At 42.9% G+C, this 14,162-nt stretch overlaps 1 protein-coding gene across 1 annotated transcript; it reads left to right on the forward strand.

Annotated features, from left to right (window-relative positions):
- The first annotated feature begins 2,001 nt into the window (after nucleotides 1-2,001).
- On the forward strand, nucleotides 2,002-8,850 carry slc66a1 (solute carrier family 66 member 1). The gene is made up of 8 exons (XM_071916692.2): nucleotides 2,002-2,077; nucleotides 4,163-4,356; nucleotides 4,449-4,578; nucleotides 4,740-4,827; nucleotides 5,422-5,570; nucleotides 5,669-5,761; nucleotides 6,391-6,576; nucleotides 7,725-8,850. Exons 2-8 carry the CDS (start codon nucleotides 4,166-4,168, stop codon nucleotides 7,809-7,811), a joined length of 924 nt encoding a protein of 307 aa, XP_071772793.2. The 5' UTR covers nucleotides 2,002-2,077; nucleotides 4,163-4,165; the 3' UTR covers nucleotides 7,812-8,850.
- Nucleotides 8,851-14,162: the final 5,312 nt, after the last annotated feature.

Consider the following 14,162-nt stretch of genomic DNA (forward strand, 5'->3'; position numbering starts at 1 on the left):
CGCATCAAGGACGAGGCTCATTGTACAAACTGCTAGGCTTATCTCATCCTTGCCTTCTGAAAGATTTACTGTCAGATGCATAAGAAATCTGCCTGTTTCTGAACTTTTGAAGACAGAACAATAGAAGAGCTGCATTTCCTCCTCCTCCTCCATTCACGGACACTCAAGAACTCGCTTGTACAGACTTTGAAGTAGGATTTGTTTTGCGGTAGTTAAGTTAATGACTGGTAAATTCTTTTCTATCATCAGTTATCATATTTGTAGATTTGTTGTGACATTTGCTTTATAAGACATATGACTCTCCCATTCCCAGATCTTAATGTATTATATCTATACTTTGACATGAAACCTACCAAGTATTTGTATGACTTTGTGGAAGCATTATGTAAATAAGAGAATCTAGCCCACTGAAGGTATTCCTATAGATGTTTGGGTGCGTCATCAATAAAACCTGTTCTTGAAATATATCAAAGCAAATGTGTGGTGTTGAGTAGGGCTGGGATTGCCTGAATATAATACTTGACTTTGGCCATGTTACAATAATATTGCATTTTTGCTGTTTTTTGCTATACAACATGGAAATAAATCAAGATAAATCATTTAAATATAGTTACATAACCCCGTTAATTTAACATTAATTAAATATTGAAATATAAATGCACACTTTTTGACTGCATAAGTTAGTATCGACATTTTAATATAGCCGTTAATTTAAATATTAATGATAGCCTATGATATATAAACCCACATCTGTGACCGCATAACGGTTCATTTCAATATCAGAACACTAAATTGAAATAAGTGCTCTAACTGTTACTTCTGTCTCAACCTCAACCACTTTGTTAAGCTGCTATTCAAGAACTATATTTTTAGGCGGATTTATTGAACTTCTGCCTTCTTAATACTACTGTATAGAACCTAACAACGCCTCTTGGCTGTTCTAAAATCACTGCAAACCACGGCCTCTTGTGGCTTATTGCTTAAATAGATTATGGAAATCAACCTACATATATTATACATTCGTGAAAATTATACATACGTACATAAATTGTCACATTCCATTAAATTTCAAAGTAGTTTGCTTGAATATAGGCTAATTACCCAATTGATCTCTGTGGCTAAATGCCAGTCAAATGCTGCCTTCAGGTGGTCGTCATAAGCTCCTACTTCCCAGTTGCAAAGATGTAGGCTAAATACAACTTAGCGTAGTAACAAAATGAACCCTCTAATAAAAGTAGATTTGGGTGGCTGTTGCGTTTTAGAAACCAAATGGTACAGAGCTGCTTTGTAGCTGCACTTTGCAGAAAGGAGAGGAGAAAATGTGCAGCAGACATGTAAATTTAAAATAGTGATTCTGATAATCATCTACACAGTTACGAGTTGAGCTGCAGATGAATGACCCAACAAAGTGGTACATATTCCTGGGAAAGTGGGAATTTTCTATGATTGGTTGGGGAGATTGATGAGGGCAAAGAGCATGGGACACAGAACTGGAATGATTCGAATGGCCATACCTGATCACATCAGCACCATCGAATGGTTATTTGACTGGCCTACACCTCAACATGGTTGCCACAGAAATTTTGATGATGTCATGGATATCAGCATTGGTTTAGTGCATCATACTCGGGGAATAGCATGTGTTACTATGGCCATGGCATCATGTAATGTTTAGGTTTTATATGGCAGCCATCTTGCCTATCAAAATAGATTACCTGTATCAATCAAGAAGTGGCTGTTCTACTGGTTATGTGGAAGCTGTGTCACCAACTGATGGTAAAAGTGACCAAAAGGCACGTGAACAAGTTGCATTTATGACCCGCTGAGGTCGGAAGTATGAGTTTACGAGAAGCACGTGATGGCAGTACAAGTGTGATTGACTGAATCTGGAAACAGTACCTGACATCAGCGTAGTTTAGTGCTGAGTCGTCAGAGAGACAGGCAGGCAGACAGACAGTCAGCTGACACAGTTTACATCACGTTCATCTCAGACATTAGGGAAGTAGCATGTCGATGCCTTTCTACCCAATTTCATTCAAAGTCTGACTGGGGTTTAAATCGTCAATTTCTTCCCGAGGTAGGATATTTTCTCTCGACTAGACAGGGTGTATATTCAGGTGACTGGTTTATCTAGACTAAGACTTTCAAACTCAACTATTTTCAACTGATAAAAACAGGCCGGTATAACACCGGGTTAGATGGCACGTTCATCTTCAAACCCCGGCACGGCCCCTTCTCTCTTGTATCTACAGTAACGTCAAACTCCATTCAAAATCTGCTTATCGGCAAACGTGTACACCTCGCAGAATATGACAAGACACTTTCTGAATCGTTAGGATCCACTACTCAATTCAGCATACATCCAATCCACCAAGCAGCACGTTATTATAATAAAATCCCAGTTTTATAATTGGTTCACTGCTTGCTGTCTGCCTTTAAGGTGTATTTTGGTGGAAGAAGAATATTGTTGGAAAACAGGGGAATTAATTCTATAAGTTATGTTATTGAAATAAGTGCTACTGGTGTATTGGGTGTATGCCGAATTGAAGAGTGGCTCTTAACAATTCCTATAAGCTCTTAAAGTAATGTTTTATCAGGTGTTAATGTTTGCCTAATAAGCAAAGTAACATTAAATTGGGAGATTTTTGATTGGGGTTTGGTGTGACCGTCTCTACATACACTAGAGAACGCGATTTCTCGTGACTAGATGGAGCCGTCAGTAGCAATATTGCCCCTATAGCAATGGACGTGGGCCTGGATGTGATTAGTATTTCACAGCTTAATACTAAAATGCAAAGCTCGTAGAAGAATGTGGGGGCCTAATGTCGAAGAGGACGGCTCAAGACTAATGACTGAATTACCAAGCGGAGCGACAAAGGCTGCTTAACAAGGGTTATTAATATGTGTTGAGAATATGTGAAATGTGTGCCCGCTGGGACACCAGACTGGAATTGCTCAAGCTGACCCAAGTGCAGGGGTTCCCAGGCTTTGTCTTGTCAGCTTTGACCCTCACATAGGTACACATTTGAACCTCATTTGATAAGATTTTGTCTGGGGGACCCCAGTCTCAGAAGATGTTGTTTTATGTGGTTTGGAATAGAACTAGAGATGTCAGTGTATACTCCAAGTGATGAGGTAACAGTGGGAGTGAAGCCTATATCATTCTCTCACTGTCCTAATTTCAAATTAATTAAGCAATAATGAAATGAAGCTATGATTGCACAATGTTCCTAAAGGCTATGCGGCCTCCTAGAATAAAGTGTCGAGCTAAACTTTTATTTTGAAAGCCAGGGTGGTTTGACGCGGCTTGTTTTTGGGCTCACGAGCCACCGGTCACCTGTTACTTTTGCTAAGCCACGCCTCGTTTCCGTGACGTTGCAGCTTAACGACCAATCAGCTCATTCGCTACCAGATTGTTTACAGCCTGCTTCCGTGTTGTGTTTTCAGCGCCGCCAGACGTCTGAGAGGTTTTGTTCTGCAAAGGACGTTATCGGCAGTTATCAGCGGCATAACAGGCAAGAGCAGTTTATGCTTTTTCCCCCTTTCTCCCAGTGTGCCAACAGGTAGTTTACTAGACGTTTTCGATGTAAAAACCACAGACGAAATCGAGCTATCATTGCTAGCATTGTTATGGTCGCTAGCTAAATGGCTAACCGTTTTGTTGTATTTATTCTCTGCTGACTGTTATATGGTAAAAAAAAAAGAAAGAAAGAAAAGAAAAGAAAAAAACAAAAGTAATTCTTCTAACGTTACCGGAACTGTCTCACTTTGTTAAACTAATCAGCAAACCAGAGCAACATGTAAATCCAAACAGCCTGTTTTTATGTTGTTGACCAACCATTGACCCCGTTTACGACCGTGTTAACTGGAAATTGTGTTACTTGTGACCCAGTGTGCTATTTTCTTTGCTTTTTATATGGCTGATTTTGACTGTGTGATGAAGCAGTGAAAAGATATATGCCATATATTTTTTACTAATCTTGTTTTTAATGCATTCATGTAAAGCACTTTGTAAACTCTGCTTTTATATAAGTACCATGTAAATAAAGCATATTGCTATCAGTAATGTAGTAGATGAGGTGCTGCCCAGTTGGCAGTGTAATGAAAGCTGTAGACTTGGGATGACTTGGGGGTTTTTTACCGAGGCTTTTCTCTCCAGCAGAACATGTGGTCAGAGGGAGTCCTGACGCGGGGGGCCGTTGGATGGACCATGGAAGGAAACTTCACCACCCTGTGCCCTAACGGCTCGGTCTGGGTTTGGGAAGGGCTTGGGGAATGCGCCCAGGACGGCAGGGACATGGCCAGTGTCTTCCTAGGCCTGCTGTCCATTCTCTGCTTCATGGTGTCTTCGCTCCCGTAAGTGAAATGGTGTCTCAGCCTCTCACAGGCAGCGCTTGAACACATCTGAACACCTCGTATCTTTAATTCTGTTGTTTCCCTGGTTGCAGACAGTACTACAGCTCTTGCAGAACGGGGAATATGGACAGCGCTCTCTCTATTTGGTTTCTGCTGCTGTGGCTGGGAGGTGACAGCTGCAATCTAGTGGGCTCCTTCTTAGCTGACCAGCTCCCACTTCAGGTGACTGGTAGTTCAGATAAACAAAATGTTTGAATCAGTCTTTGGGTGCTAACCATAGCGACCAAGTGGACATGTTTTTGTTTCTGTGCCAAAAAAATAGGTGTTTTTTTTCTGTCATGTCTGACTGTCATGTCTCTCTCTCTCTTTCTCCTCTCCTCCAGACATATACAGCAGTCTATTATGTCCTGGCCGATTTGGTGATGCTAGGCATGTACCTTTACTACATGACAAGGAACAAAACAGTTGAAAGTGAGTGTTTTTCTTCTGTTTTTTCGCTCTTAACACTCTAATCCCGTGGTGTGAGAGCCATTGTCTTTGGGTTTCGCTGTGTGAGTTCCATGCATTGACAGATTGATCAAAGCCTTGTTTGGTATCTGACACACACACACACAGACATTCTGGTAAACAGAAACAGAACTGAAATGGACGTCAATAGCCTTGCGTTATGCACAATTCAGATGCAACTTTGGATGACACAGGCAATTAAATGATTTGGTGTGGTCAGTCAAGCATATCTCTTATCCCCAGTAGGTCATAGAAGTACATAACGGTTCAACAACCTCCAAGGCACTACTGTTTATTGAAAGGATCTATTTTATCTGACATGGCTGCATAGTGAACAAGCCTCCTAGATCAGTGATAAGGAACAATGGCCCAAGACTAGTGCAGACAGAGGAAAGAGGTAATCCCTGAACCCTGTAATGATGTCATCACCTGCCTCGAGTTGCCGCGGTATTTGTTCCCTCGCTGCTGATCTTTGACACGGTTCGCCCTGTCTGGAGGAATTTGCTGAGTCTCCCAGTATTGATGGCAGACCCAACTGTCTTCCCCTCTGCTTTCCAGGCAGGAGGGTTTTACATGCGGTGGGGCTGGCCTGCGTCCTGGGCTGCACCGCCGGCCTCGCCCCCCTCCCCGGGTCCCGACAGGAAGCGGCGCCCTCCGGGTTCAAAGGTCGCACACTGCTGTCGTCCTCTGACGTCAGCGTTATTCAGGTGAGACGCGCCTCGTTTGGTCGACCGGCGAACCGAGGTTAACCGGTTATTCCTGGCTTTATTTGGTGTTAACGCCGTCCGCCTCTCCGTCGCTCCAGGCTTTCACCACCAAGGAGATCATCGGCTTCTCCATCGGCTCGTTATCGTCACTGCTCTACCTCTGCTCCAGAGTCCCCCAGATGTACACTAATGTGAGTAGGACAGGCTGAATAGAAACGTACACTGTGTCCAAAATCCCTTTAGTACATGCACAGTGATAATAGTAAATACTATTAGCTGCATATCTAAGTGTATTGTACAGTAGGGGTGACCAATATGGGTTTTTGAAGGCCGATAATGATACTGATATTATTGGATTGATGCTGCCAATAGTCAATATTTTGTGACAATATGCAATATCTTTAGATTTGACCATTTTCATGACCCAAAATTACAAGTATTCAGTGTTTCTATTCTTGTCAGGGTGGAAAAACCTCTGAAACAGCATTTAGACCATCATGGGACACTAAAACTCTTCATTGAAACCCAGGACACCTGTTCTACTACTACTATTAATAATAATAAAAAATAGTAATATCAGTGGAATCCTACTCAATACTATAGCATTCAAATCCAGAAAACTGTATAACACCAGGGGAATTTTCATTATACTGATGTTGGAGAAAACATGTCCATTAAAACCATTTTTAAACCCAGGAAAAAGGAAACTGATCCTGCAGGCGCTCGAAATTCTGACAAGGGGGAAAGAAAAATGCGAGGTGGCTGTGGAAACGTTTTCCTTCACGTTTCTTCTTCTCCCGTCCTCTCTTACCCCCCGCAGTACAAGAGGAAGTCGACGGAGGGCGTCTCGTACTTCCTGTTCGCCCTGGTCATCCTGGGTAACACCATGTACGGCCTGAGCGTCCTGCTGAAGAACCCGGCCTGGGGCGAGGGCGAGGACAGCTACATCATCCACCACCTGCCCTGGCTCATCGGCAGCCTGGGCACGCTCTCCCTCGACCTCATGGTATCCTTTCAACAAAACAAAAAAAACATGCTGCCGGGCCTCGGGGCTCTCCCTAATGCCATGTACTTGCTACATTTTAGGCAGCGCTGATCTTGAAGAGGGGACAGCATGTCAGATGGGTTTAGGTCTCGGGATTGTATGTGTATGTGTGTGTGTGTGTGGCTGTGGATATATGGTAGATATCAAAAGTATTAAGAGTTTTGAAGATGAAGGTTAGCAGCTTCTTATGGCAGGATAAGCCACCCAGCTTTGGGAAACTTTGAGATACATTAGGCCTTCAACTGGAGAATTAATTTACAAAACATTATTGAACAATTAACGTGTGTAAAGTAAAATTTCATTGCAGTTTTTACAGTCTGTTTTGATGTAGCTGCAGTCAGGGAGAAACCTCCATCATATTGGTGTAGATGAGATTGACAGGCCAATATCCACTTTTAACAAAAGGCCAGTATCGGCCCTAGTATATGACACTGCAGATGGAAAGGAGTCACTGCCGAGTGACAAGACCTGTGCTCAAGTCACAATTTTATTTGCTTGAGACTTGACTTGATGCATGAAGAGAAGACTTGAGACTTGACTTGACTTGGGTTCTGCTGACTTGGGACTTGACTCTGACTTGTACTTTGATGACTTGAAAAGGTTTCTAAAGTCTTGACTTGAGATCTTGTGTTTGTGTAAATGACTTGGATTGAAAGTGATGAGATTTGTTCTAGCAGACGACTGAATTTAAATTGTTTTCTGAATTTGTATGGAATGATTGAATTTATTGAAGTTGAAACTGATTATAGAAATCAAACTCATGATGCTCTTACCAAGTTTTTATCCTATTAAAACCATATTGCTTTGAAAAGTCCTAGATATTTAGTTTTCTTTAAGATATTAAATTGATACTGGACTCTGGATTTGTTCTGACTTGACTTGCTGTTCTACATTTAGACTTGAGACTTGACATTAATGACTTGGACTTGACTTGGACTTGACTTGATAATCTACATTTAGACTTAGGACTTGACTTGGGACTTGTGCCTCAAGACTTGAAACTGACTTGGGACTCAAGCAAAGCGGACTTGGTCACACCTCTGCTTCACGGTTAATTGTGTTTTCTAGCACCATGGTTTTCATTAGATTTCCTTGACGCCCCGGTTCAGATCTCCATCCAGTTCTTGATTTACCGCAACGCTCCAGTGGAGGCGGACGGCCGCTGCGACGAGACCGCCGCTCTGCTGGGCAACTAGACCGGCGAACCCAGGGTCTACTGGTTGGACGCGACCAGACAGTCATCCCCAATGAGCCCTCAGAATCACATTCCCAACGCATAATCATGGCTGGACAGACACGCAGGATGAAGAAAATCCCTTTTTGTTCAGTTTTATAGTTTTATTTATTCTTTTTCTTTTTTTTATGTATGCGATCTGTGTTTTTGTCACCAAAAGTACTGAGACAGACGAGGTTGTTCGTCGGGTTGCATCGTGGTGCTGTGATGTACTGTTAATTGCTCTTAATTTTCTCATTTTTAAAGGGATGGTTGAGAGGTTCGGCTTTCAGACACGGATGGGGAGCTCCTCCTGTCAACCTGAACGTCCCTCTCTCCTGATTTTAGGTCACAACCTGGATGTTAGGCATCAGAAACCTGCTGGCGTGAGAGGCCAGGCTGCACAGAGGTTTCTCTAAAATCACTCTAGTGTTTTAAAGTTGCCAAACACTTTGAAGATTATGACACTACCCGCTGCATGAAGCCCTGACTGATAAATGTAGAAGAACTTGTTTACAGTGATTCAGCACGTGTAACTTGAATCTTTTTCGGTGTTTCAGGCTCACAGAGATGTGACCGCAGTGATGTGTCTCATTTGAAAATGTAAAAAATGTATTGTAAAACTGTAACGTGTAAATGTATGTAGTCGAGTTCTATTTTTAATCGATCGGTTTACACCAATTGCCTTAATCAAAAAGAACGTCTTTTTTTTGTAGCATTTATGTTTTTTTGTGCATTTTAGATATCAATTTTCATTGAAAGGAATTTATTTTGCTATTTGTCTCACATTCAGACAGTTGACCTGTTGTACATTCGGATTGGTGTTAAGTCACATTGCTCACTCAAGATTTTCACTACCGTATTTCGTTCACACACAACTTTTTTTTTTTGGTTCTCCTCACTTCATCCTCACTTCTTTACACGTTTTAACACAGAAGTCAGTTTCGTACCTTGAAAATTGTTAAATGTGTTCGGTGGGTCCGTTGTAGTGCGGTGAACATTAAATGGATAAATAGCAGTTACCAATTTTCTCTGCTCTTTTCATTCATCCCCCTCCCTGTGTATGTCCTCCACCTCCATTTGTTAGAGCAGCGGGGGCCAAGGCCTGTTCTTGGCCTTGATGTTGACCTTTGACCCCCCCCGGCCCCCCGCTGACCTCGGCACCCCGGGACCGGGCTTGACCTGCTGCTGGGAGGCCTTGACAGCCGCGTTGTTTTTCTTCATTAGCCACTGTTCGCTCTGGCCCTGGGAATCCCTCCCTCCCTCCCTTATAACACACACACACACACACACACACACACACACACACACACACACACACACACACACACACACACACACACACACATACTTTCCTTCATACTTAAACATATGCATACACACACACACGAGACATTAAGGGCCCACCCAGTGAGGAAGCAAGGTCAGAACAAAAACTATCATGCCGGGTTCAGTGAGGAGTGTGTGTGTGTGTGTGTGTGTGTGTGTGTGTGTGGTGGTGGTGGGGGGTGGGGGGGGTATGGCTTATGGTTGTGAAACGGGGGCAGAGAGATTGTTAAGCGGGACGGGGAGTTAGCAGGAAGAGCCAGTGATAGGGAGCTTCCATCCATCATCATGGATATGAACTAAGAGGCTGTTTATAAACACACTATACTGGGAATGTCTTAATGAGGTGACTCCAGGACTGCTGGGGCCTTACCAGTAATGTGTGTGTGTGTGAGGGGGGGGGGGGGTGTCTTGTGACTGGAAAGGTGCCGGTTTGAATCCCTGGACTGACTGGGGAAAGTGAGTGCTCCAGTGCTGCTCCTTACTGGGCAGCTACAAGACTGAATGTGTGGAACTGTATGAATGTGAAGCCAGAAAAAGGCATGATGCTCTGTCAACTTTCCCTGGATAAAGAAAAAGGAATAATGGAAATGTTGGCGTCTCGGTTGCACCAGGTATAAATGAAGTGCCTGTATTTGCTCAATTATAATTCAACCTGTCCAGTGGGAGACTATCAGCCACAGCGGAGCAGGAGTGAATGACCTGACTGAACCTGTCTCCTAGGGATGGGACGATACATCGAAATTCAATATATCGCAATACAAAAAAGTGACAAAACGTATAGTGGGGCAGAAAAATGAATTGTGATATTAGCTATATTTTATTCTGCTGTAGTAATCACAAATGAGACGCTTGACCATCACAGTTTCACAAGCTCTCCATCCAAATTATATTATTTGCACTTTGTAATGACATTTTTAAATTGTTTACATTCTAGCAAGCCAATGCCATTGCTAGAAAGATCTGTGACTTAAAAATAAACATAATTCTGCAAAGTCAATGAACTTTTATTTATTACATTGTATCGTGGTTGTATTGAATCATGAACCCCATATCGTATCGTCCCATCCCTACTGTCTCCTTATGTTTACATCATCTATATAAATGCTTTTATTGTTTCCTGTTTCAGTTTTGTTTTTCAGGTTTTCCCAAATTCTTCCACACAACACGACTAGGAACTATTTCTACAATCCCAGTCCTGACAGAGAACATTCACTGTAATAGAAGATCTTGGGTTGGGTCAGTTTCAGGTAGACGATTCCCCCCATACAGTTCTATAGCCAGAAAAGCTGTGTCTGCCACATGTTGCTCCATCTAAAATACATATTATGAGTAACTGTCTCATTTGAGAGGCTCTGTTTACTCTGTGTGTGTGTGTGTGAGTTCAGTGTGTGAGGATGGAGGCTGGACTGGAGTCGATGTTACAAAATGCAAGAGGTGGAAAAAGCGAGAGGATACCAGGACACACAGCAACACCAGGAAGACTAGCAGCATCAGCGGTGAGTCCATAACCCCTGCTACTAACTTACACAACTTATACATAGCTGGAATAGTTTATAATGTCAAGACGGTGTACTTTAGCGATCTTTGACCCGAACATCAGCTGGCTTCTGTCCTGCTTCCTGACTAAATAACTCTTGAAATGCGAGCAATTGATTTGACCTGCGGGGTTAAACGTTTTCTCAACACTGCATTTTGTGATTTTCTTCTACCTCACCACATTATAATCTTGTCATTGGGCTTTAATGTTACAGTTTATTATGGTTATTATTACTGTGGTGCCCTGTTTTTGCATGCCACAAGTGGCGTTTGACAAAAGCATTAAGTTTGATTGTAATTTCTTTCCAGTAGCATATTGTTTTCTGAGGAATTATTAGGTATTTATCCATAATCTCAATGCAAAGTAAATGGTTCAGGTTGGTGTGAAAGGGATTTATCAAAATAGCCTTTTTGTAGACGGGACAATGAGCAAATACTGTGCTTTTAAATTCCAAAATCATCATAACCTCTAGAGAAGTTCCAAATATCGAAAATAGTTTGAAATAGGGATAAATAACTACACATAACTAACATATGACAATTTTACATTCCTCATTTTGCATTACCCCCCCCCCACCCGCACTCACACACTCACGCAAACAAACACACACATATGCTCAGACGTTAGCCATGGACTTTACCCACAAATCCCGGGCTGCAAGGCCACTTTTAATGTAAGCGTCTGTTTCCTGTTAGGATCAGTAAACAGTCTGGCCCATTATCGAGCCGCAGCTACCAGCAAACAGCTCTCTGATAAAGAGAGGAGCTGGCCAGATGCATGGGACGCCCTGTACGGGACTCATGATGCGCTTTACCTCCAGGCCTATACTGTCAGTGATGCAGGACTAATGGGTTTAAAGGTGCGATCACACCTACAGTTGGTGTTCTTTGGTCTGAAACATAGTGGAAAAGTTTACTTTGTTTGGTTCGTTTAGGTTCACACTGGCCAGTTACAAGCCAAACAGGGCTTGTTCACAAAAGTCACATGACTCACAAGTAGCTTGTTTATTGGACAGAGTCCCATTAAGTTAGAGATTTTGGTCAAAACAAATCTGATTTCAGTCCCTGTAACTTTAGCTCAGCATGATCGACTTGTCTGTGCTCTTCTCTAGTGTTCGTACCAGTTAAGAACACATGAAGAAATAGCTGAATATGAGCATCAGTCCAGACTGTGGTTTGTTATGCTAGGCTTTCCAAGCATGAGGAACTGCTGGCTGTCAGATGTCAACATCCAGCTCCTTGTACCCATAAACCCTTGTGTCTTGGGGTGGTTTCCTGTAGGTTGGGATTACGTTCTCCTTCCTAATGAATCGCACCACAGTTCTCTTGGAAGAGGAATGAGACGCATTCTCAGGCATCTTATTTGGTGCCACCAGGGTCCGAATGGCATCGCTCTCACCTGGCCAAACAAACCAAAGGAGGAAACGCTTCAGAGTTTGAGAACCGCTCCAAACAGGCTCGCCGTGAACGCGCCCTTAAATGTCCACTCTTTCCCTCCGTCCCCCTCCTCCTCTTCTTCTCTCGTGACAGTCATCTCCCATGGGGCGAGCCCTGCATACAGCCCCGTGTCCAACAATGTGACACCTCCGCCACAACAGAAGATCCATGGTGACATTTGTACGCTCTAAGATATCGTCCCCATTGCTTAGCGTCATATGTTAATAAATGGACACCACAAGCTGGCCTCTCAGCACTCTACTTTCTCCACTACTTTCTCTCTTTCCTCCTCCCTCCTTCCTTTTCTCAGAGGTCAGAGACAGTTTGAAGGATGGTTTGTTTTGCCGGATACGTTAGGACGTGAAACATCGCTGTGAAGGGAAAAATAACAGTAGACCACCTCTTCTCCAGGAATGGATTCATGCCATTCTAGAAATTACCACAAATCTGTAATGTATGAGGCATTCGTCTCTGTTTCTGAAATCTATGCAACTATAAATGATGATGTTAAGTCAGTTTAAGGGCCTTAGAGGACTTTTTTCAACTATGCAGCAAGGCGGAGCATTCATTTCTACTGTATTGCTCTTTTACCTGCAACTCCTATAATCCTGCTCACCATGGGCTTTATTAGAGTACTTTACTATTTGGGATTCAAATTTCTTTTTGGACCCAAGAGAACCAACCGAATCTGTCCCTAGCACAGACAAGAGTGACTTGAGCTTGGTGGAGTTGAATTTCTTCACCACAGGTCCTTAAAGAGTCTGAAAAAGTCTTTCAAAATTCATCTAAATTTAAGGCCTTAAAAGTATTAAAATGTCTTAAATGCAGTTATTAGAGGCCTTACTTTTCCAGGTTTCTTTGCACTGCATGTCCACTCTTAGATGAATCCAGAACAGGGTTAGTAGTACAGTATGCATCCTGTCTGCTTTACTAAACACAGTTGGACTTTCTGTCCCTTAACAGGGAATTTCCTGCTGTCCCTTTTCCTTATTCTGTCCGTTTCACAACTTTCATTAGCTATGTTTAGTCAGAATGGTTTTGCCAGCTTTGTGTCTTTATTTTGGTTAATAATTTACTATTAAATTCAATTGCAGGTAGCATTAAAAAGCTCTTAAGAAGTCTTCAGTTTGGCTTTCTGAGACATGCAAATACCCTGCAGATTAGTAATACCTCCTTTCTACATACATACATAAAAAAGCAGTTGCTTGGCTAAAATTGGCACCACATAAAACCATATAGATCTATTTTTTTGTGAAGGGATTAGGGCTATTTGTTGTTGTTTGATGCTACGTTCCCCTACAGATAGAGCCAGGCGGCCTCTGAAGAACAACCTCTTCTAGATTTAGGAGCCTATTTGCTCTCGGATCGCCTGTTGTCTCCAATCAGCTGCTTTAACAGCTTTCTGTTTACCCTTAGGCTATGTCGGCATCGTGTCCTGCCACCACAGTGTGCACTTTGGACATAACCTTCAAAAGAAATGGACCTTGTTTCAACCAAATTCCTGTTTCATTTGTCATTGCCATCCCATCAGTGACGGCTACAGCTATCAGTAAGCAATGGGAAAAGAACATCAGCGTTCCCTCTTTCCTAACCCAGCGCTTGGGTTGGGAACAGGCCTTTATAATGAGCCAGTGAAGGGATGATACGCGGGTGGGAGGACGCCATTAATCCTCAGTAAGCATGCTGCATGTCAAACGCCCCTGGTGAGGAGTTTACGGGCCAGTGTCGGGGTCACTCCTCTCTCTCCTCGGGGGCAGCTCGGGCCTCGACTCCTTGGCTCTGCCCAGGCCTGGTTGAGCGTCCGCGGGGGAGGCGGAGGTCCCCGAGCCCCTTAAATCTCACCGCTGTCCAATATTAACTGCAGCACAAACAGAGCAGTGGCAAACAAGAGGCCGAGTAAACACACTCCCAAGGCTCGGAAGACAAACACGTAGTCATGTTGGTACATTACACACACTCAAACACACATTTTAAGCGTAGTAAATAACGGCAATATCAGTATTAGGGTTTAATTGATATTTTTAGATTGAAG

Source organism: Centroberyx gerrardi, chromosome 14, assembly GCF_048128805.1.
Source record: "Centroberyx gerrardi isolate f3 chromosome 14, fCenGer3.hap1.cur.20231027, whole genome shotgun sequence".
Lineage (NCBI taxonomy): Eukaryota > Metazoa > Chordata > Actinopteri > Beryciformes > Berycidae > Centroberyx > Centroberyx gerrardi.

What these genes read in the sequence shown, in the direction of transcription:
- slc66a1 (XM_071916692.2), top strand. Translation starts at nt 4,166, where the DNA reads ATGTGGTCAGAGGGAGTCCTGACGCGGGGGGCCGTTGGATGGACCATG. An exon ending in CTGACCAGCTCCCACTTCAG is followed by an intron (nt 4,579 to 4,739) that starts GTGACTGGTAGT and finishes CCTCTCCTCCAG; the next exon opens with ACATATACAGCAGTCTATTA. An exon ending in AAGGAACAAAACAGTTGAAA is followed by an intron (nt 4,828 to 5,421) that starts GTGAGTGTTTTT and finishes TCTGCTTTCCAG; the next exon opens with GCAGGAGGGTTTTACATGCG.